The sequence below is a fragment of the Trachurus japonicus genome, chromosome 19, assembly GCF_045865225.1.
Source record: "Trachurus japonicus isolate A0001 chromosome 19, Traja_1.0".
In the NCBI taxonomy this organism is placed as follows: Eukaryota; Metazoa; Chordata; class Actinopteri; order Carangiformes; family Carangidae; genus Trachurus; species Trachurus japonicus.
The window spans coordinates 20,905,546-20,927,060 of record NC_140925.1 but is presented as its reverse complement, the minus strand read 5'-3'; the positions used below and the strand labels follow the sequence as shown (position 1 = coordinate 20,927,060).

The window sequence follows — 21,515 nt, the reverse complement described above, 5'->3', positions numbered from 1 at the left end:
GCCATGGCAACAGACTAATCCCATGGGGGGGCAGCTACTGTGGACCATCCTGCATCCCTCCTTTACAGAGGTGCCTCCCATTATTTACTTAATTAAATAAAAAATAAAAAAAAGTCGGTGACAGCAAGTGTGCAGTCTGTAGGTAATGCAGCATAAAGCAAAATATAACTGACATGTACCACCAGTCAGATCCAACCAGCTCCCTCTGTGTGACTGGGCTGCGTTTCATGCTTTAGATTGAAGATGTATAAACCGTCATTGTGAATCTGTTGCACTAGTACTGGAGCTGTGGGATGAAGTTGCCGTTGCTGCTCAGTCCTCCTGTTCTCCATGTGATGTGCTACGTCGACGCGCGGCGCGCGCCTCGCTCATAAATAAAGTCCCTCCCAAACTGAAGCTGTGGCTGTTGACATCCTCGCGCCGCTCGGTGACTCCAGTAGAGCCCGGTACAGCCCGGTACAGCCCGGTAGAGCCGGTCTCATCCTGTAGGTCGCAGTCACCGCCTCGACAGGGACAGAGGTTTAGGAGAAGCTGCTGTGGTTCTCTGGTTGTGGCGCAGACGCAGCACCGGCTGGTTGAATCCTCACATCCTCATCCAGCGATGAGCGCGTGAACCCGTGAACCCGGACTGAGCCTGGAGCTCCATCATAGTGACAGCACCACCGGTATGCGGGAGTTGAACCCTCGCCTGTGCAGGATGAAGGTGACCTTTGGCTGTCTGGTGGTCACCGCGGGAATCTGTGGCATCCTCAGCTTCGCCTGTTTGGCCACTTCCCTCGCTACCGACTACTGGTACATCATCCAGATGAACCCCGGGAACACCAGCCACTTCGAGGACATGAGCTCGCGCTCCGGACTGTGGACCATCAACGAAGGTGAGGGGGGGGGGGTCCTACTTTCCCATGGTGAGGGGGGGTCCTACTTCCATAACTTTATGTGATGATTCAGATTCATCCTGTTCAGGTTGTAGTTTCTCTATGAGCCAGTAGTGGAGGGAACCTGCAGGTGTGTAGGTGTAGGTGTGTGTAGATGTAACTGAGTTGTTGGTCTCATCCAGGAGGGAAGAGACACGCGGGCTTCATCGACTCCTTCAAGGCGGACTACTCCAGGTTCTCTGAGACGGAGGTGCACATGCTGAGTAAGTCTCCTGGGCTCATCCATCACACTCTGCTAATACTGCTGATTCCTCATGCTGTATACTCCCTCTGTTCCAGACATGCACAGCGCCATAGTGGTGGTGCTGCCCCTCAGCCTGGTCCTGCTGCTCTTCGGGGGCATCTGCGGCTTGGTCAGCTCCCTGGCTCGCAGCCCCGTCCTCCTCTCCAGCACCGCCTGCTACTTCTTCATCTGCAGTAAGTTCAGCTTCACTTCCTTCAGCTCTTTCTTTGTCATTTGTCACCGGGTCCATGATCTCCAGCGGAGGATTGCTCAGGTCTCACTGTTTCACCTGTGTGTGTTTGACAATGACATTATTTATATACTACAGTGGTCAGTGGCACTAATCAGAAATACTAGTCCCTTTATTACTATTGGCGATACTTAGATGAGTTTAGAGATAGATGGTAGACTCTCTCCACTATTCTCACTAAGTTGTAGGAAAGGTGATGTTACACAATAACTTATAGTAAGTGGTAATAGTAGTAGAGAGCTCTGTTCCCACACAGTTCTGCTGTGCACCATTTACCTCAGTGTTAAATTAAGCAGTGAGTGAACACTCAGTGGCCGTGTGTGTGTGTGTGTGTGTGTGTGTGTGTGTGTGTGTGTGTGTGTGTGTGTGTGTGTGTGTGTGTGTGTGTGTGTGTGTGTGTGATGAGGAACAGGATGCAGGTGAAATAAGTCTCCACTAAACCTCTGTGCACATAAAGTTTAAACCACATTTTATCACAGTGCTATATAATGCCAGTGCCAGCAGTGCATAAAACAGTTCCCCCACTGCCTTAAAATTTAAATACATTTATTTGATCACACACCACTATGAATAAGAATATGGTAATAGTCTCCGAGTCTCACAGTCTCATATTGATTCAAGATTACAAATAGCTGTGTCCCTTTGTGAGTAAAGTTTGCATTTAGTTTAAGTTGTTCACATCTAAAACACAAAAATGAAACGATCAAAACCACTCTGATTGCATTACAGAAGAAAATGCAAAGCGCTATATACGTATCTGTTGGACTTGATGTGTAACAGGAATACGGCAGTAGAGCAGGGCCATGTGGTTAATGCAGCCAGGCGGGAGCACTTCATGTGCACGGCTGAAATTGACCTCAGTTATAGTTATTGACCTCATGTGGCTGAAGGGACTGAAGTTTATTACCACCCAGGTCTGTCTCTTTGATTTGGCCATATTGGTTAAGTATGCATGAATGGCCTGGTGTGTGTGTGTGTGTGTGTGTGTGTGTGTGTGTGTGTGTGTGTGTGTGTGTGTGTGTGTGTGTGTGTGTGTGTGTGTGTGTTTTGGTGTGTGTCTAGCTGCTGGTGCTTCTGTTACATCAGGTTCTTCATCCTGTACTCTGTCAGATGGTTCATGAGAGCTTTTACTGGTCTGTGGGGAGGAACAACAGTGAGGCAAAATTGCTTTGGAAACAACTGCAAGGCAGATTTGCATCTATCCAAGCTACATATGTAATTATATACACAGTCTGTAATTTCACATCGAGACAGATGAGAATAACTTGTAAATAAAAATTTTTATAAATGTAGAATATAAAATATTTAACAAAGCAGACTGTGTGTCTTTAAGAAGCTGTAAAAGAAAAATATCTCTTTAATATCACAATAGCATCAGTGGGAACTCCTCATATTCAACAAATGCTTGATGTTAATTTGTTAAAACGTCTTTACTTTCCTGTAACAGAAGTGTTGTTCAAGATATGACCAGAAACCCAAGGCCGATGGTGAAGTAAGTGAAGGGAGCTAATTCTTAGTTTTGCTTTTGCTACAAAGCGTTAGCATTAACAGCTGTGTGCTTACCAGTCAAGAAGAAACGTTGTGATTTAGTATCAAGCTTCATTCCTTTCCTCACCTAAAGCTGTTTCCACCAGTGGAAGGAAACTCTAACATAAACTGTTTTGCTTCCATTTTCATCCCGTCTTTCCTTTAGGGTTAGCTCATCACTTTTCATTGTGACTCGCTGCGGACTTTTGTCCTGTAAACGCAAAGATATGCTTGTCTACTGACAATCACTACCACCTACTCCTGATAACAAACATTCAGCCGCAAAGAAAACCTATGAATGGCCCTTTAACGACAATACTTTACAATACTGTTGAAACTTTGCTGCTTGTTCCCCGTCTCTCTCCCTCCCCATTTCCTGTCTCTCTCAACTATACAATCAAATAAAGGCAAAAAAAATCCCAATATATACATAAAAAAAACAATAAACTAGGAATTAAAAATAACGTCTGTGCAAATGCTCAGCTGATAAATGTTGTCGCTACATCTCAAATGACACGACTTCTTACAATCTGTCGTCATTGAAATGAAAAAGTTCCCATCCTAGCCTTTATCACATTGACGGTCACTGTGAGCAGACGTTTGGACCGAGGTTGAAGAAACCAGCGTCGATGTAAAAGAGCTGACAGAAACTGTTGCTAACTCAATAGAAAAGAAGCCATGTCCACTGCCTAACAAGGTTAAGACAACAGTCCAAATATTGCAGCTGCCAGGTAACACGTTAACCTGATTATCTGATCCAACTAAGGTCATAATCAGAGCAGGCAGACTGCAGTTAACAGGATGGATTAATTGTCAGTCTTTCAAATTAAATTTGCTGTTTACACACCAGAGTCCTGTTGGGTTTTTGGTGTATTTTTTGAATCTGTGTAACAAAATAAACTTGATAAGATGTGTGTTTGGAAAACAGAAATGAGAGGCCTGGAGCTGGTAGTTATGGACAAACGGCTCTAGCTTTTTGCAAAAAAAGAATTAAGAAGGTGTTTGTGTCACAGCTAAAACAGCATGCGCTTGTGTGAAACCGTCATATGGATTAATACCAACAAGAAAAACAGCAAACAGCTTTCTTTGGCCTAATCTGTTCCTGCTCCGTCTGAGCTGCCACACACCCGACCTGATAATTATTTTACTATCTAGGATATCATGTAAATTTGGGTTACTGGCAGAGCTAAATTACTGCTAACCATGTCAACGCTATTATGTTAATCTGGGTATTTACAGTAATCAAGTTATTTGTCCGTGCATAAACGTAGCGCCTGGGCATCTGGCAGAGCTCTTCCTTGTGGATTTCTCTGATGCTCTCCTGCCAACGCCTTATGACCTCCATAAAGACGACCTTGTGATAGACAAACACTTAGTTAGAAAGACCCTTTATAGTCTCCCAGTAACAAGCAGCACATGGTAATGTGTGGAATGGAATAAAGGCTCGAATTAGATTGGAGTCATCTTGTGAACTTGTTGACTGTCTGACTTAAAATATCCCATCCTCACTCAAAGCCAGGCGTCTCTGTCTTTCTGTTTGGTGTCTTTGCGGTCCCTGGCTTGTTGTCCGAGCTCTGCTGCTCTGAGTTCATCCTCCTCGGTCATCATGTATCATGTTGATAAACCCCAACTGAAACTGAGAAATATATGTTCACGCAGTCAGATGATGAGCGTGTGAGTAACATGACGCCTTCTGACATGACAAAAGTTTGATCAGGAGAGAAATACACACACACACACACGACAGATAACCTGAATTTCCCTGGTAATTGCTTTGTTCTGTCTTCGCTCTCATGTTGCAGCGACTTTCCTCATCGACCATTAAACAGCCCAATAAGAGTCTGTGTGCGCTCCCTGCAGGGTCGTAGCATCTCCTCCCGTGTTCATCAGTTTCAGTCTCACTGATATTCTGAGGAAGCTTTGCTCTAAAATGAAACATTCACCAAGTCCCAACTGAAAACCGATTCATGTTTATTCATGTTTATGACAAAAGCAGAAATATGTGATATCATTTCATTAATATACTGTAAATGACATCACCCTGCTCTTGATTCAGGTGATTTAAGACAAAAAAACAACGAAAACATATTGTGACTAATTATGAGTAACTAACTAATGAACTAATTAACTAGGGACCGGGCAGTGCAGCAGTGGATTTCTAAGTCCATGAGAGATGAGGGGGTTAAAATGTACTGGTGTTATAATGAAGGGCACGAGCCACAGAAAAGACAAGATAAAGAGAAGAGTTCAGACAAAAAAAAAAAGCATACACACCTCGCACACTCAAGCTCACAGTTTTCTCTCTCTCTCTTCGTCCCTGCATCGTTGCCTAGAGGTTGTGTAGATGGAGCGCTGCTCAGCCCACTGAGCTCTACGACGCTCCACAGTTTCTCTCCAGAGTATCTCTGATCACCTCCACTGGCTCCTCTAATAGCTGCTTTCCTCCACTTCCTCTTCTAAATGCCAATCCTCTTTTAAGACTTGTTTATCCCACAGAAAGAAATGAGGCCAAATGAAGATTGTGTTGCGTTCAAGTGCTCACCCAGTCTCCTTGCCACCTGTGCATCTTTGTTGAACCATCCAAAGCCAACGTCCATGTCTTCCATAACCTGAGTTTCAAGCTGCAGCCAAAAGAAAAAAGATGATTTGGGAATAAATGAAGCAGAAGTGGACTGAACGCAAAAGTTCATTTTGGGTTGAATAAGTTTCGTCGGATATAAAACTTTCGGTTCACTTAGAAAAGCTTGCGGACTGCAGTGTTAGGTAAGGTCTTAGGGGGAAAAGAAATCATTACCAAAGTTGGCAACATCTTGATCTGACAGGTACCCGAGCTGCCCAGGGGCCATTACAACAGTCACATCATCACCCAGGCTGCCTTGTTCTAAATATAAGTGCATATATAATTATTCTAGGTGAGCAATGATTCTCACACGAGTTTGTTTAGCTTGTGATTGATGTTACCGTCTGGGCCAGTGGAGCTTTTCACCACTAGGCTAGTGCTATGTGGCAGACTGGCAGTAGTTGTATAATGATCTATTTATCCTTTTTATGTTCTGTAGTATACTTCTTATCTTATTTTAATCTTACCTTATCTATCTATTGCGACTAGCGTACGTTAAAGAACAAGGGTCAAAAACAAAATGTAGATGTTTTGTCAGTGGTTGTTGAAACAGTAGTAGTGATAGTCAAATCTGTCGTCACGACTGAAAGCAACTGTCAATTATTTGATCGATGAAATATCAGGAAACTGAAGAAAGCTGCGTGGTATGTCTTGTGTTGTTCAAATAAACTTTGCATGTCAACATGCTAATAATTGCTGAGGCCGAATGTCACTGAATTTTAAGGGTTTGAGTCATCAAGCAAATTAGATTAATTTGCATTTTGACTAAATGAAAAACCAGAGGACCACCAGAAGGTTTCAATCATCCAGTAATTGTTTACTAATGTCTGTAGAGTCAGGCCATTAGCTTAGCTCAGAAGGCCAGTTCCAAAGCTGCCGTCTTGTTTGCTCGACTGTCTGTGAAATCTAAACATTCATTTTTCCTGAAGTTAAAGAAAATCAGCAAATCTTCACATTCAAGAAACTGTCTGCTACCATTGATTTTTTTGGGGGGGGCGGCTTAGACAAATGACATGAATAAAATGAAAATATCAAAGCTGTTTATTTCAGTTGTAGTAGTAGTGGTCCTTCCTGCATGTGGCTCCATGTGTAGTATGTGATGCAGTTTCTGCTTTTCTCTCTATTGGTTGTGTTTCTCTGCTTCACTGCCCTCCACAATGAACTACATAAAAATGAGACATCAGATGTAGCTTCCTCATCGTTCTCGGAGCACCCCGGGGTGTAATTGTAATAAAATGATTATTAGTCCCACCCTGGGTAGCCTCTGCGCTCCACTTGCATCCCCTTAAAACAAGTCGCAAGCCGTCAAAGTTAAAAGGGTTTCCAATAGCAACACTATGGAAGTTGTGAGGACTGTGTGGGTGTGTGTCTGTCTCGGTCTATTCTCCGTAGGCTTGGATGTTGTGTAAGAGGACGATACGTGCGTCAATGTGTTTCCTGTGTCTCACAATATGAGATTTTGGGTAGCTAATGGCTTCATGTTATTGGTTTTATTGATAAGCTCTCAGCACAAGCTCTGACTGGAGGTGAATTTCCTCTTTGTAATTGCTAGAGTACAGTGCCAGCATGTGTCGAGTTCCTGCCTGCTTGTGTGTAAAAACACAAATACGTACAAAAAGTTTCATAATGAATAGAAGGCCTTGACATTAAGATTCTTAGATAACGATAACACAGTGATTTTATAATGAAGAACAGTAGGTCATGATCTGACAAGATGATATCATCTGCTGGGTGGAAATGGGTCTATGGTGATTGACAAATGAAAACTTGTTTTAATCATAAAAGGATTTACAGTATTTTTTCACAATCCAATTTTAATTTTAAAGGGATAGTTCAACATTTTGGCAAATTGGCCCATTGCCATAATCCCTATAGTCATAGCAGTAGGTTCGTTACCTTTATTTGTCGGTGTAAGCTATGTTTAGAACGGTGGAGCAGAGCCATGAGCTGCTCAGAGCTACGCTACCGAGGCTCATTATGGGATTTCTTGGTTTCCCTCATCAAACTTATCAAATACACAATCCAACAACTCCAAAACGCGTTCAGGGACAGTTTTTCAGCAAGCAGACTCTGTATTTACCTCGAAAACGGCTCAGTTTCATAACGTTGTGTTATCTCATAGCGTGGTGATTGTGCAGGTCACAACTTTTGGAGCATTTTGGAGTTTTTGGATTTTGTATTTGATGAGTTTGATGAGGGAAACCAAGAAATTCCTTTAGCCTCTGTAGTCCTATAGCTCTGAACAGCTCACAGCTCTGCTTCGCCGTTCTAAAAATAGCTTACACCGACAATTAAAGGTAACAAACCTACTGCTATGATTATAGGGATTATGGCAATGAGCCAATTTGCCAAAATGTTGAACTACCCCTTTAAAGCACACTTATAGCCTCCCCAAACTCGTAAAGCAGAAGTCAGGTGAATGTTTGTGTTAATATAAGTCTTAAATAGTTGTATCTTCCGACAGCAATCACTTCTATAGAGTGTTTGGTCTGAAACACGGGTCTGTCAGTCACTCTGCTCTGCTCTGAGCCCAGGAGAAAACTTTCCTTGTATCCTACAACCTTTATCCAATGAGGAGAGAGAACGGCATAAAGGGGCAGTCCTCTCTGTGTGTGCAGCCAAGGGATGCACGTGAATGTGGTGACGTAGGGACGAGGACCAATAGATCCATGACGAGGGCGGGGGCTGCTAACTCCATCTGCTGACAGGAAGTTAGACAAAACCACCGGGTCGCTGACTGAAGCTTTAATGTTCCATAATGTAAGTTTGGAAACCCAGCACTGCTTTAATACTGTGTGTGTGTGTGTGTGTGTGTGTGTGTGTGTGTGTGTGTGTGTGTGTGTGTGTGTGTGTGTGTGTGTGTGTGCTGCAGGTCTGCTGACCCTGTGTGGCGTGAGCCTCTACATCATCTACTCCAACCAGGCCCTGGTAGAGACGGAGCGGCTGGTGGGGCCGGAGAGCCTGGCCCAGGTCCGCACCTCGTTCGGCTGGTCCCTGGACATGGCCTGGCTGTCCTACGGCCTGGAGCTGCTCACCGGCCTGCTGCTGCTCATCGCTGCACGGATGGTCAAGCGGCAGCACAGCAGTCCCTCCATGGCCTGACACGTCCCATTAGAGAGGGACTGAGTCTGAACTACACTGAACTGTGTGTGAGCGAGGACGGTCAGGTGTGTCGCTGCCACGTGGTTCTGCTTCAGAACGAGGTGAGAAACAACGACCAGGCTTTGTCACAACACAAAGGTTGGACTCAAGATATTTTGGGTTGATTTAAAAGAGCATGTTAGACGTTAAATGTCCTTAAATCTGCTTCAGACTGGAGAGCCGACATTCTAGCGACTCCTACAGTGATCTACGGGAGTGAGGTGGGGGACTTTGAGTTAAATTTGACCAATCACGCCCTCTGGTGGTGGGAAGTGACACGGCGCCCTGTAACCACTGTCACTGCGGTAGTTAAATCTGTGCACAACTAAACACACAAGCTTACTTTTAAAATCATTTCCTGTTACATGAAATGTACAGATACATTTTTATTCCTCCCAGTATTCCTCATGCACGTTGTACTTTTAATCACGCAGATTAATATGAGGTAGGGTTTGTTTGTCTTGAATGTTTACACTGTTACTGCGCCATCAGGAGTTGTATATATCATTGTGCCATGTTCGTTTAATGTTATATAGATTATAAATGTGCAATAAATGTTGTTTCCATGTGACGGCAGCTTGAATATATCACGCTACTGCAGCAGATTACCTGTGTGTATTTTGAGACCATTGATTTCGCCCCTTTATTCTCAAGGTTAGAACAGTTCCTTCAGTGCTCTGGGTGTGATGCACAGCAGCGTCTGTGTCAAACACCATCCAGATACTTCATCTGTTGGTGGTGTTACACAGTAGATACATGATAGCATTCATAATAATAATATGTTGTCTCATTTCAAGAAAAGGGCTACAAGACCTACAGAATAAAGAGCTTCTGAGTAAATGTGTATTTAGAAACAAAGTGCTTAATTTCTGCCAAACATGTAATAAAAGTGCAGCTTGACTTCCCCTGCTTCATCTTTTTTTGTGAATTCCTTTCCAGATATTTACATTCTCTCTCTCTCTCCTTTCCTCTTTTAAAACCACTTTCCTCACTCATTTTTTCATCTCATCTTTCTCCTCCAAGTGGATCTCAAACACGACTCCAGTCGCACTGATTGATTGGCTGAGAAGCATCATGTGACCAGCTGGAAAAACTATGCCAGTTACTATAGAGACGTTCTTTCACAGTGTAATAATTCTCAAGGATTTCTAGGTTATGATTGTGGCTATAGATTCAGATCACCTATTAGTGACCTCTAGTTTAATTCATGGGTGGTTATTTAACTGGTTATTTGTGATACCAGAATGAAAATCTTTCTCTCCTTTTACTTTGTTGTGATGAAACAAACAGAAAGGATGACTGTACTTTGAAACACTCAGTCCAACATGTTTTCAGGTCTTAAATTAGCAGCACTTGTGACAGGAGCTTTGGGTCAAAGGTCAGAGGGAGTCTGGATACTTGACTTTTGGCAGCAGTGGTGGAAAGAATGAGACATGAGCTCAAACACACAACAACGCCATTCCTGCTGCTGGCACACACACACACACACACACACACACACACACACACACACACAGCCCGCTGGATCTTTAGAGGAAAAACACAGAAACGCAACATCTCTCAGCACTTATCCAAGATGTTCCTATGGCAACCTAAACATCCTGTGCATCCCAACACACAAATGATGAAAAGTGGGTGTGATTCTGCTGTGAAAAAGCTCTGTCTCGTTGCAGATAAGCACGGAAAGGTAAAAATCTCTCTCTCTGTATATATATATATATATATATATATATATATATATATATATGTGTATATATATATATATAAAGAAAACTAAAGCGACCAGTCTCGGCCTTTAAACTTCATGTATTTGATAAGCACAACTCTGATCCTCAAGCGTCTCCCTGTTGATTCTCTGCATCTGTCCTTAGGCTTAGAGACTCAGCAGCATTTCATCATATATTTTCTTCTTCTCTCTCGATACCTGCTTTAACTAATTCTATATAAATATTCACCAGTTGAAGAAAGTCTGGGAATCCACCAGATTAAAGACCAGGATCTTTAATTCCATGGTGAAGCCTGTTTTATTACATGGAGCAGAGACCTGAGAACAGCTTTCACCACCATGAGGAGTAATTAAAAAATAAAAACACCAGCCTCAGATGCATCTTTAGAATACGCTGGCCCAACACTATCAGCAGCTTGGACCTGTGGCAGGAACAGGACAGCAGCCTGTAGTAGACTTCCTCTGTAGAAGTAGACTTCCTCTGTAGAAGTAGACTTCTTCTGAAGATGCTGCAGCTGGGTTGGCCTTACGCTTCACTAACCTGCAACGAACATTACAAGACATGATCTCCTCTGAACCCACATGGGAAAAGGAAGAGAGGCAGAGTGGGAAACACCTGGCTGGTATCGTGACTTGGACACAGATGTGAAGCGGTCTGGCCATACAGAGGGACAGCTGGAGAAACTTGGAGGGTTTGGCCTGAGCCCAAAGTTGGCCAATAGGCGTAAGTAATATGCAAGTCTTTGAATGCACAATTTGAGGTTGAAACTATCACAATGTCACTGTGCCACATTCTTGAATCTTCGTAATTAGTAAATAATCACAACTTCATGATATTTCAAGACAAATGCATCGTTTAACTAGCCTCGTAAACCAGCCTCTCGCGGAAATGCATTTCATTTCATTTCTCAGAGAGTCTGGCCTCTAACCGTGTTTAACAAAGTGGTGAGACAATCAGTGTTTCAATGCATCATTTTTAATGAGATGAGATCTTCCATGCTCATTCACGAACATCACAGTGCTTCTAGAAAATGGCACAGACTGGCTGTCTGTTGGTATGAAGTGGGCCTCAGCGTCCCCAACTGTATAAAACATACTCGCCGCAGATTCAGTCATTTCATGATACAGTGTTTAAACAACAGGAAATGCTCCAAAAAGGTGAAGAATACATTCACTACATCACTAGAAATAGCAAAGCTGCGACAGAGAGACCTGCTGATGTTCATCCAACCGGTTTGAGATTCAGTCAAAAATAAAAAGTTTTTAAATTGTTGAGCAGCACCAGTCACTTGATGCAGACAGCCTGTTTTATATTCTAGTTTCATATGTCCAGAGTTTAGATTTGATCCCATGACAACCTCAACAGTATCATTTCAAGGTCAACAGCTCTTTAAGGCAAGGTGATCCTCCAAACATTAGGCCTCATGATAAAAGAGAAATGTACAAAAGACGTAACTGAGCAGTTCAACAAATAAATAAAGTGAAACGTCAGTGTGTATATTACAGATGGGTCCGTGTGGCCGTGGTCGGGGGAAGGTGACCGGCTGATATCTGGCACTTAGTTCATCCGGTCTCAGCTCTGACTCATCAGTCTCGTCTGAGTGCGTCCTGGTCTTGGTCGGTGGGATGAGAGGAGCAGGACGCATTTGTCATCTGTCATTAATCCTAACGATGATGGATAACACCACGGGGGTTCCCTTTAAAGGTCCCGACGCTTTAATCCATTTTCATCACGTCCTCTTTAATATTCCCCAGACCGTCCACCACTTCACACTCATTGTTCAGGACGGGCGGAGATGAAAGCTGCGTGTTCCCGCTCGTCCTCTGGGTCCCACGGCCTCTTCAGCTCCAGTTACAGTTACCGGCGTCATGACGACTCATCCAACAAAAAAAAAGGTGGAAAAAACACAATCAGGTGCTTGTCAGTTTTGTTGTACTGTACTTCCTACACACTGCTGATGAAATCTGCCCGTGGTGGTGGCGGTGGTGGAGGAGCGGGGGGCGTTTCTCCAGAAGGCGTCAGCCGGGCAGACACACCTTCCCAGCGAACAGCAGACCCACTATGGTGAAGAAGATGGACAGGACGAAGAGCACGTAGGACGAGCCCACCACCGTGTTGTTGGGCAGCTTGTACGGCTGACCCCCCACCTCGCTGATGTAGAAGCCGATGGGGAATATGAGGGCGGCCATACAGAACAGGACCACTGCAGGACCACAGAGAGACAACAGCATTAACACAGTACACACACTCCAACACACTGACTGCCAAACTGCTGGATGAGTTGGTGCAAAAACTAAACCTTCCAGATGTTTATTTGTCTTTGACACAGATGTTAAAAACAATGCAGTGAAATTCTTACTTGCACTGCCCCCCTTCATGTTATAAAAAGATAAGATAAGGAAAATAGGATAAGAAATAAATTGCATGAATGACAACATGACTGGAGCTAATAGCTAAAGGCAATAAGTGGTGAAATAGCTCATTGCAACTTCAGAATGTCCTTGTGTCTGCCTCCACTATGAGGGTCTGTTCATAAGAGCCCACTTCAGATTTTTCTGTATAGAGTCGTGTGAAGGCTGCTGCTCCGCCGCAATTTAGTCTCCTTTCTCTAAAAATAGAAACCACCTCATCAATTAGAGCTCCTCTACAGCCACTTTGTCAAGATGTTCATAATTACCTGACTAAAAGCTTCCAGGAAAGGAAATGCAGGATCCCAGCCCTGAAGGTGAGCTCGATTTCTTTTACTTTTGTGACTTTTTTTTTTTTTTTTTTTTTTAGAAGATTCGTCCTGAGAGGCAGTTTATAAACTGTAATGAACTTTGAAAACGCTTTAAAACACAGTTATTTTCTGATCTTGGTGTGGTACAATTGTCCTTAAAAGACTGCTTTAATGGGTACATATTATGGAAATATCACTTTTTAAAGGCTCTATAATAGGGGTGTGACGATACACTCAGCTCACGAGAACGAGATGAGATTTTAAGAAAACTACAATGACAAAATATATGACTGGACCAACAGACTTTTATTTATTGCACATGCATTTTGAAATGTTTTATTCTAACTCTTTACATGCATCATGTAAGCATGAGCTTACCCCCCCCCCCCCACGCCCCACTGCCATTTCACTACTGGGATACTCGGGTGGAGTTACTGTAATGGTAACTGGTAGTGGAAACCCTGCTTTACATTGTTTTAGAATTAAAAAAATTAAAAAAATCTTGCGAGACAGATTTTTAACGGGACAAGAAATATCGTTGAGTTTAATCTCGTGAGATCTCATGGCACGAGATCTCATCACATCCCTACTCTATAACATATATCTGGGTGTTTGGCCTCAAAATGTGAGAATTGACAAAAACATCAGTAAAGTGCAGGCTCCCTGGGTTGAAATCCATGTGGTTTTACGAGCTGTTCCCTCAGTTGTCTCTCAGTGATGTAACTAGGATTCTAATTTACATAACCCCACCCCTACCTGGGACTGGTAGAAGGGGCGGGGCAAGCAGTGGCTCATTTGCATTTAAAGGGACAGGCACTGAAACTAGCCGTTGTGAACAGGGCTGTTAGAGAGGATGAAAAGAGCTGTGATGTTTGATCCTTGGGGGATTTTGACCAAAGCGTCTCACAGACATGTCTTTAAGACACCTGGGAACTATTTTAATTTGTGGAGAAGGGGCAGAATATGTCTCCTTTAACTCATGCTGTCTTCATCACTATGAAGAGCCGGAGGATCAGTTCTGATTCTAGATGTTCAGTGGACCAGGATGTTGAGTGATGAGTGTGAAAGGTGCTGGTGAACCTACTCCCTGTGAAGGCGATCCAGCGGGCGTATCGGGTGGCCTCGCGGTGCCAGTGTGACATCACCAGGAGAGCGCAGGTGACCGTGAGGGAGATGATGCCCAGGATGATGAAGAACAGCGTGGTGACCCACTCGGGGGGCAGCTGCGGGGGGATGCAGACCCGGTCTCGACCGTGGATGGTCTGACACTGCCGGACCAGACCCACGGTCAGCGAGCCTGGATGGACACACACACACAGGGAGGAAAGAGTTCATGCTGCAGTCAGATTATATCATGAGAGTAGGACAGAAGTATGGACTTCCTTCATCTCAAACATGTACTGAAACAACAGAGGTGGGTGGGTAGACCACAAGACCACAACTCATCAATGTGTCAATCAGTTGTCGTGTGGCTAAAGGTCGTCCACTTCTCTGTCTTTCTGTCACTCTTCTGTGTCTGTTCAACCTGCTGATGGCACTCTGTGACACAACATCCCATCATCACTGTGTGACACGTCCCTCTGACAACATCCCATCATCTAGCCTCCACATGTCCAGGTGCTGCTGATGGACTGTAGGTGTCGTCTTAGATAACTGTTCAAATACAAACTGTCATTGAACCAGAACTTCTAATGGTGGATTCATGGACCAGACACTTGTTGTGATGTGTGTAGTTAGAACACCATGTTGTGTTATAAGGACTGAAACATTGAACAGTTGGACATGTGCATTCAAAAGGTCAAATTAAGTTCACCTGTAAAGGTTATAGTGCATTTAAGGTTCATTTTGAAATTTCATCTGAGAGCCGAATCTCCCTACCTTTCTGTGAGTAGTGTATGGTTTAATAAACTAAACACACATGCACAAAGTGTGAAAAGTACATAGCAATGTTTAAAGCTGTTAGAAAGCAGAGAGGGAACATTAACTTACATTCAATCCCTGAAAACATTTGTTTTGATCATTCTCCTCATGACATTTCTGTAGTGGTGTGTTTCTGAAGAAACAATTTAGTTTAATAACCAATGGTGGGAGTTTTTTTTTTTTTTTTAACTGAACTTCATTGTTGTTTTTTTACTCATTAGTCTTTAATGTTTCACTTGGGACTTAAAGTCAAGTTCTCAGGAGCTTTAGATTTTATATTTCAGGGGTTGTAAAAGATCAAACTTAAGCACCGCTCCACTGTAACCAACACATACTTCAACACATAAATCACCTAGTGGCTCATAATGATAACGCACTACAGTACACTACAGTACAGTGAACTGCACAACATACACCAGGCAGCCGATAGCTTAGCTGACGTAGCTGACACAACAGCAGTCTGGTATTGGCCGGCTTCATACAACAAACACAGCAGCTGCTTAAGACATGGTGACCTCCCAGAAGTCTCTCTGCTTCTCCACACAGGGCACAGAGGAACCTGTTGGCATGGAAACAGGGCTGATGGGCAGTGTCCCAGTGGCAGCAGCGCCCCCCCACCACCCCCCCACCCCTCCAAAACCCTCCCTAGGGATTCTCACATGACGACAAACATGTTCAGGGTTCTTGTAAGAAGCACTGAAGCGTCACAAAGAGAGAGAACTGAGACCCAGATCGGACCCAGATCGGACCAGATCGGACCAGATCGGACCCAGATCGGACCCAGATCGGACCCAGATCGGACCAGATCGGACCCAGATCGGACCCAGATCGGACCATGATGCCGCGGCCCCCCTGTCCCCTCCCCCCCTGCTGGGCGGCTGCGGCGTCAGCTCCCAGAGTTTCTATGTATAACACACGTACACACTTGAAGCCCAACAGAGACAGCGTGTGTTTAACTCTGCACCAGGAACCCAGCCAGCACCGAGCTGGCTGCTGGCTGCTGCCTCAACCAGAGAGAAGCTCAATCAAATCCTCCCACACCTCCATTTAGTCTTTTGTCTCCCTTCTCCCTGTTTCATTTCATTCTTTCCCAGAATTACATTCAGCAAAGCAGCAAGTCCCTCACAAGACGAAACAGAAGAAAGAGAAACTTAACATGTTTTGTGGATTTATACAGAGCAATTTAAATCCAGCGAGTGCAGAACATAATTGAGATGTTGTGACCTGAATCACAAAGGGAGCAGGAGCAACACAGGGAAGCTCTGAGACATCCAATGATCAAGAGGAAAATTAAATAAAAGAAGCAGCTTTTTCATTAAAACTTCAATCGACATTTAACTATTCAGTATGTGTGTAAAAAAAACACAAGACATAGGAGTGAAGTGATGGACCATATAAATATACATCCCATGTTTTATTTCTCTTCTCTCCACAAGTCAACGAAGCTGCTTGTAAAATTTAAAAATCATTAAAAGTACTTCATCATTTCAGACCTGCATTGTAACAGTGATGGATACACACTCTGAAAACATTCCTCACCCTCTCCAGTGTATCTCTCTCCTTGTATCTCACATGCCATGAAAATAGAATGAGCCTTTAAATATTTAATGTTTTCATGGAGAGGCTCTAGTTTCCTGGCTGTGGATGGAGGATGGAGGATGGAGGATGGAGGACCGTGGATCATGGACGGTGCTGGGTGACGGTACCAAGCCCAGAGACTAATGGGAATGTCAGGCTGAACCACATCCTGCAGGCCGACCCCCTACACACAGGATATCCTGTTCCTCTCATACCGCAGGGTGGGGGGGGGGGGGTGTAAGTAGTGCATTATATTTCCTCTATAGTGGATCTCATATTGAACCGAGCAAGTCAACAACGGAGATGATAAAGTGATTCATAGAGCTGTGATTACAAAGATGCAAAATAAATGAAGTTGCATGATCAATAGAATGATAAAAATGTAAGAAAAGCAAAAAAGCAAAATGAGATAGATCCTAATAAATGATAAAATGTAATCAGTAGACTGCTTTTTAACTGGAAGAGAGCGGACATGGCTTCATTTTACAACCGTTGATGTTTGTCTAGTTACTTCAGCAGTTATCACGGTGGTTTACAGGGAAGGAACACAGTATACAGTGGGTGTGGGTATATTAACAGTTTCCTGTGAGGACATGAGAGACACTGTTGTAAGAAATCAGTCTGCCAGTTCATTAATGGACTCGGCATTTGGGAAATACTCTGCTGAAATCACAGTATTTAAGTAATATTTGACAAAACCTGTCCCCAATAAGACAAAACCATGATGTCCTGAAGAGACATCCCATGATTTAACATGACTCCAGAGAGACAGAAGTGGTAGGAGATTGACTTATTTCTATTAGTGGAGTATTTGTTAAGATGAGATAAAGGGGAAATGGCACAGGTGACTAATGCAGATCAAACTGTGGTAAAGGGTCTGAAAATGGCCATACACACTCAGAGTCAACATATTATATTATTCACCTTAATTCACTCTGAGTAAGCGAGTTACGCATTCACACAATCATCCAGGGCAGCTGCACTGAACCACTTGGGTGTTCTGTGTTTTATCAGTGACCTTTATGTAGAGCCAGTTGTTACGTTACGGCCGCTGGTCACAAACTCACTCTATCTACTAGTTACTGTGAGAAGAGGAAAAGAAGAAATTCAACTTTAACTCCCAAAAAGATGTGGATGAAAATTAACAACTGAAAACAAACTGCTTTGCTTTTTTAAACATCATTCTGTTTATATGTGTGGATGGATGAATATTTTAAGAGGTGAACACAAATTACAAAAAACGTTTAATAAATCTAATAGATCATTGTCAATGAAGGGATTTCCATGTGACATCACATGATGGTCATACAGTAGAGCACAGTGGACAAGCGTTGTGTGTTTTCTCTTTGTCTTCCTGTGTTACTTTCACAGACCTGAGAGCTGAACAGACGATGTGCAGAGACTCAGTCAGTCTGAGAGGAAATGAGTCTACGTTCACACACTAAACACTCACAGCTGAAATAAAATATGTGGTGACGGCGTCTGTGGAGGCTGAGTCCTCCAGGTGAAAGCCCCCCCCCTCCAGGAGACCTAATTAAAAGTCACACTTCTTCATTCCCCACAACAACAACAACACTTCCTGCCTTGGGGTGATTACTATCCAGCTAATTAAACTACAACAACAGGCTGTACTACACTGACTACATTCATTTCACACCATTGTTTACTACAAGGAATATAAAACCCTCAGAGTTTGTTCTGCTCTCAACTTTCTCTGATTCGGTGGCAACTGAGAAATAAAACTAGATACATGTAACAAAAAAACAGCTTGTTGTGTTTTTAACTTGCAGCTGGATGCAACATATTGAATCCTGTAATATGCACTCAGCACACCTGCTACCACACACTTCTCTCTGACCCTGCAGCATTAGTATGGAGGCTAACCAGACCCTGTGGCAGCTGGGACAGCTGTGCATATAGTGTAGCGTTGTGTTTGTCTGTTGCATCAGTTTCAGTCAATGTTTAGCTTTGGACTTTGCATCTCAATATAACTTTGCCGCTACAATAACCAGGGACGTGCGCTGTCGGCTGAAGACTGTGTGATCTGGTTAACACTTCACTTCACTTCTAGGTCTGACTGTACAATCAATGATCTGACTCCTCATTAATGATGATTACAGGCTGTAATCTCAATCACACTGGCAATAAACGATAATTAGATTTCATCTAGAGCCACAGCTGATTGACAGTGATGTTGACATGACAACATATTGATAAAACAGCGTGCAGCCAGTCACCAGTAGCTTTAAATCAGGACTAGCCACCTAAACCCAATCATCTCTAAGTTATGCATAATAAATGTATTGAATGCCAATGAGAACACATTTTCAAATCATAGAATTAAATTTAAATGTCAAACGATTAAACTTAAAGTTTTGAAATGTAACTTTGTTATCCACCTCTACTTGACACTTCAACATCAGTTTACCAGGGTTGGGAAGTAGCAGTGCTGCATACCGTCTGTGACAAAAAGCTGTCTGTCTTTGGACCAAACTGTTGCATTGTGGGTAATGTACAGTAGGAGGGTGTGTGTTGGGTCACATAAATTCTGATCATTGTTTAACTGTCTCAGATCACTCAAAAGCTCAACTTTCATTTGATATTGATTCAAGTGTTACATAGCCCCGCCCACACAAAAACACAACACAAACTGTAATATAATCACAACTGCTCAGCTGCTCTTCCAGGGTTAGGGTTAGGGTTGAGCTGACTGTGTGTAGGCTACCTGTAACTGAGCTCCTGGTCCTGGTTTGTTCTCACATGGCTGTTAAAGTTACAGCAAAACATCTGGAAAGTCCAGTGTATCCTGTGTTTTAAACCGAGCCTCATAATGTGTCACTTTAGTTGTGTTAGTTACAGGACTACAATGAAGAATCTGTGTGTACATGCTCTGATTGCTATTTACACATGCCCACTTGTTTGTAGGAATTCATATCTGAATGCAGATTTAAACTGCTGAAAATGTGTGTTTCTGTTGCTAGTATTGAATTGTGTTAGTCTAATTCTTGTTTGTCTAGTTTTCTGTACTCAGGTGTGACCTGTATGAGATCTGACATCACAGCCTTGTATTCATGGACAGTCCTACTGCAATCAAACACCTGCTCACTGTCTGAACCCAGATCTTCTGTCTGTCTTTTGCCCGTCTAGCTACTGACTGTGGAGCCTGTTAGAACTGAACTGAACAACAAAATGCCACCGAGCAGAGGATGAATGAGCTGGTTTCTTCTTAGGAGCTTTGGAGCCTTGGTCACATCTGCTGGGACTGAAGTCAACATAAGTTGTGTTTGAATAGTTTCTCCTAACCTCTCACATCCCAGAATAAAACTGCATCAGTCACAGTGACCAGTGAGCACACAACAACATGATGCCACTGGTTCATTCTAAGGAGCCACACACTGGTCTGACTCCCTCCACTGACCTCTGACCTCTGACCCTGCTGCTGTTTCTGTTGAGTCACTGATGACTTCCATCATTATTAAACTTTTAACACTCTGTTAAACTGCAGATATCAAGGCATTAACATCAATATGAGTTATATTATTCCAGATTGAGTCTCTCTGGGCTGGTGGACCCTCTGGGGGCCACAGAGCCTCGAACATGGACCTACCAGCTGACTCCCCGGTGTTGATCCAGTCCGGGTTGGCGATGCTGGCGATGGCGAAGATGTCCGCAGCGAGGAAGAGGCATCCTGATATGACGGTGAGTTTATCCATCCTCAGGACTCAGCTGCAGCTCAGGGGGGTTCACCTTCCTGGGAGGGGGGTCGGGACATCTAGACCCTGGTCTCCTCCTGTCCCTCCATCCCTCACACCGCCGCTGCTGCTGCGCCGCTCCTCCTGGTGATGGTGGTGATGGTGATGATGATGATGATGGTGATGATGATGATGAGGGGGTCCGGTTGATCCACAGTTTGTCCCCAACCACATCCCGTTCAACCCCACACGATCAGACATGCGGGGGGGTTCATCACTATATTCCCTTCTTCTTTATGAATCCTCCAGCTGATCCAGGACCAGGACCAGGACCAGGACCAGGACCAGGACCGACCTGCTGGCGCTGCTCCAGCCCCGGGAGGAGGCTCGCTGCCGGGGCTCATGGATCACCTACCCCCGGCAGATGCTCCACAGCGGCTCGCTGAGATTTGATGGAAGAATATGAATATATAAAAGTGGAAAATAAACCAAAAAACTGTGTAAATCGCAGCTGAATCCTCCAGCAGAGAGAATGAGCCCATGCATGAAGACTTGTTTTCCTCCCGACCCTCCGGAGCAGGGTTAGGGTTAGAGGGGACCCGCCGCCCAGGCTGCTCTCCTCCGGGCTGCGGCTCCGCGGCTCCACCGGGGGAAAGTCACTGCAGCAGCGGGGGGGTTCTCTGGCTTTCTCTGGGTTTCTCTGGGTTCATGTGAGACGATGCTGCTGCTCCCTCTCACTAATGGAAACTAGCATCCTGTCCTGTCAGCTCGCGTCTCCATGTCTGTGATGTCTGTCAACTCTCGCGAGAAAAGCCGTGACTAGCTGCAGCCGCTCCTGCCACCAAGCGGTAATGGTTTACATGTGTCTGTAACAGAGCTCATACGTTCAACATCTACCAAGTAACTCGTTTCTTTTCCAAGTGCTTCAACTGAAAAAGTTTGATAAAAACACCAAGGGTTCATTTACTCGCATTCTGGAGCTTTTGACTGTATAACATGGCCTTCATCAGCCGATTGGAGCTGTAGATGTTTAAAACCTCTAGGATTTTAAACATTTCCTGGACTTCTTATCCTTTGAGCCTAAAAGGATTTGGTTAAAGTCAATCAAGTGGGCCTTGGGTGCTTAATTTACTAATAACTATCACTAAAATGTAGATTTTACAGCATTAAAACACAGACACAA

The 21,515-nt window shown here is 43.8% G+C and overlaps 2 protein-coding genes across 2 annotated transcripts; one reads left to right on the top strand and one right to left on the bottom strand.

Annotated features, from left to right (window-relative positions):
* Positions 1 to 541: 541 nt before the first annotated feature.
* Positions 542 to 9,604, top strand: tmem235b (transmembrane protein 235b). Its single transcript, XM_085761007.1, has 4 exons — positions 542 to 875; positions 1,058 to 1,138; positions 1,215 to 1,352; positions 8,428 to 9,604. Exons 1-4 carry the CDS (start codon positions 668 to 670, stop codon positions 8,655 to 8,657), a joined length of 657 nt encoding a protein of 218 aa, XP_085617133.1. The 5' UTR covers positions 542 to 667; the 3' UTR covers positions 8,658 to 9,604.
* A 1,774-nt stretch (positions 9,605 to 11,378) lies between these two features.
* Positions 11,379 to 20,377, bottom strand: LOC146967932 (uncharacterized protein C16orf52 homolog A-like). The gene is made up of 3 exons (XM_085761714.1): positions 20,248 to 20,377; positions 14,227 to 14,439; positions 11,379 to 12,626 (listed from the first exon to the last, which is right to left on the bottom strand). The coding sequence occupies exons 1-3, from the start codon at positions 20,351 to 20,353 to the stop codon at positions 12,442 to 12,444; spliced, it is 504 nt and encodes a 167-aa protein (XP_085617840.1). The 5' UTR covers positions 20,354 to 20,377; the 3' UTR covers positions 11,379 to 12,441.
* Positions 20,378 to 21,515: the final 1,138 nt, after the last annotated feature.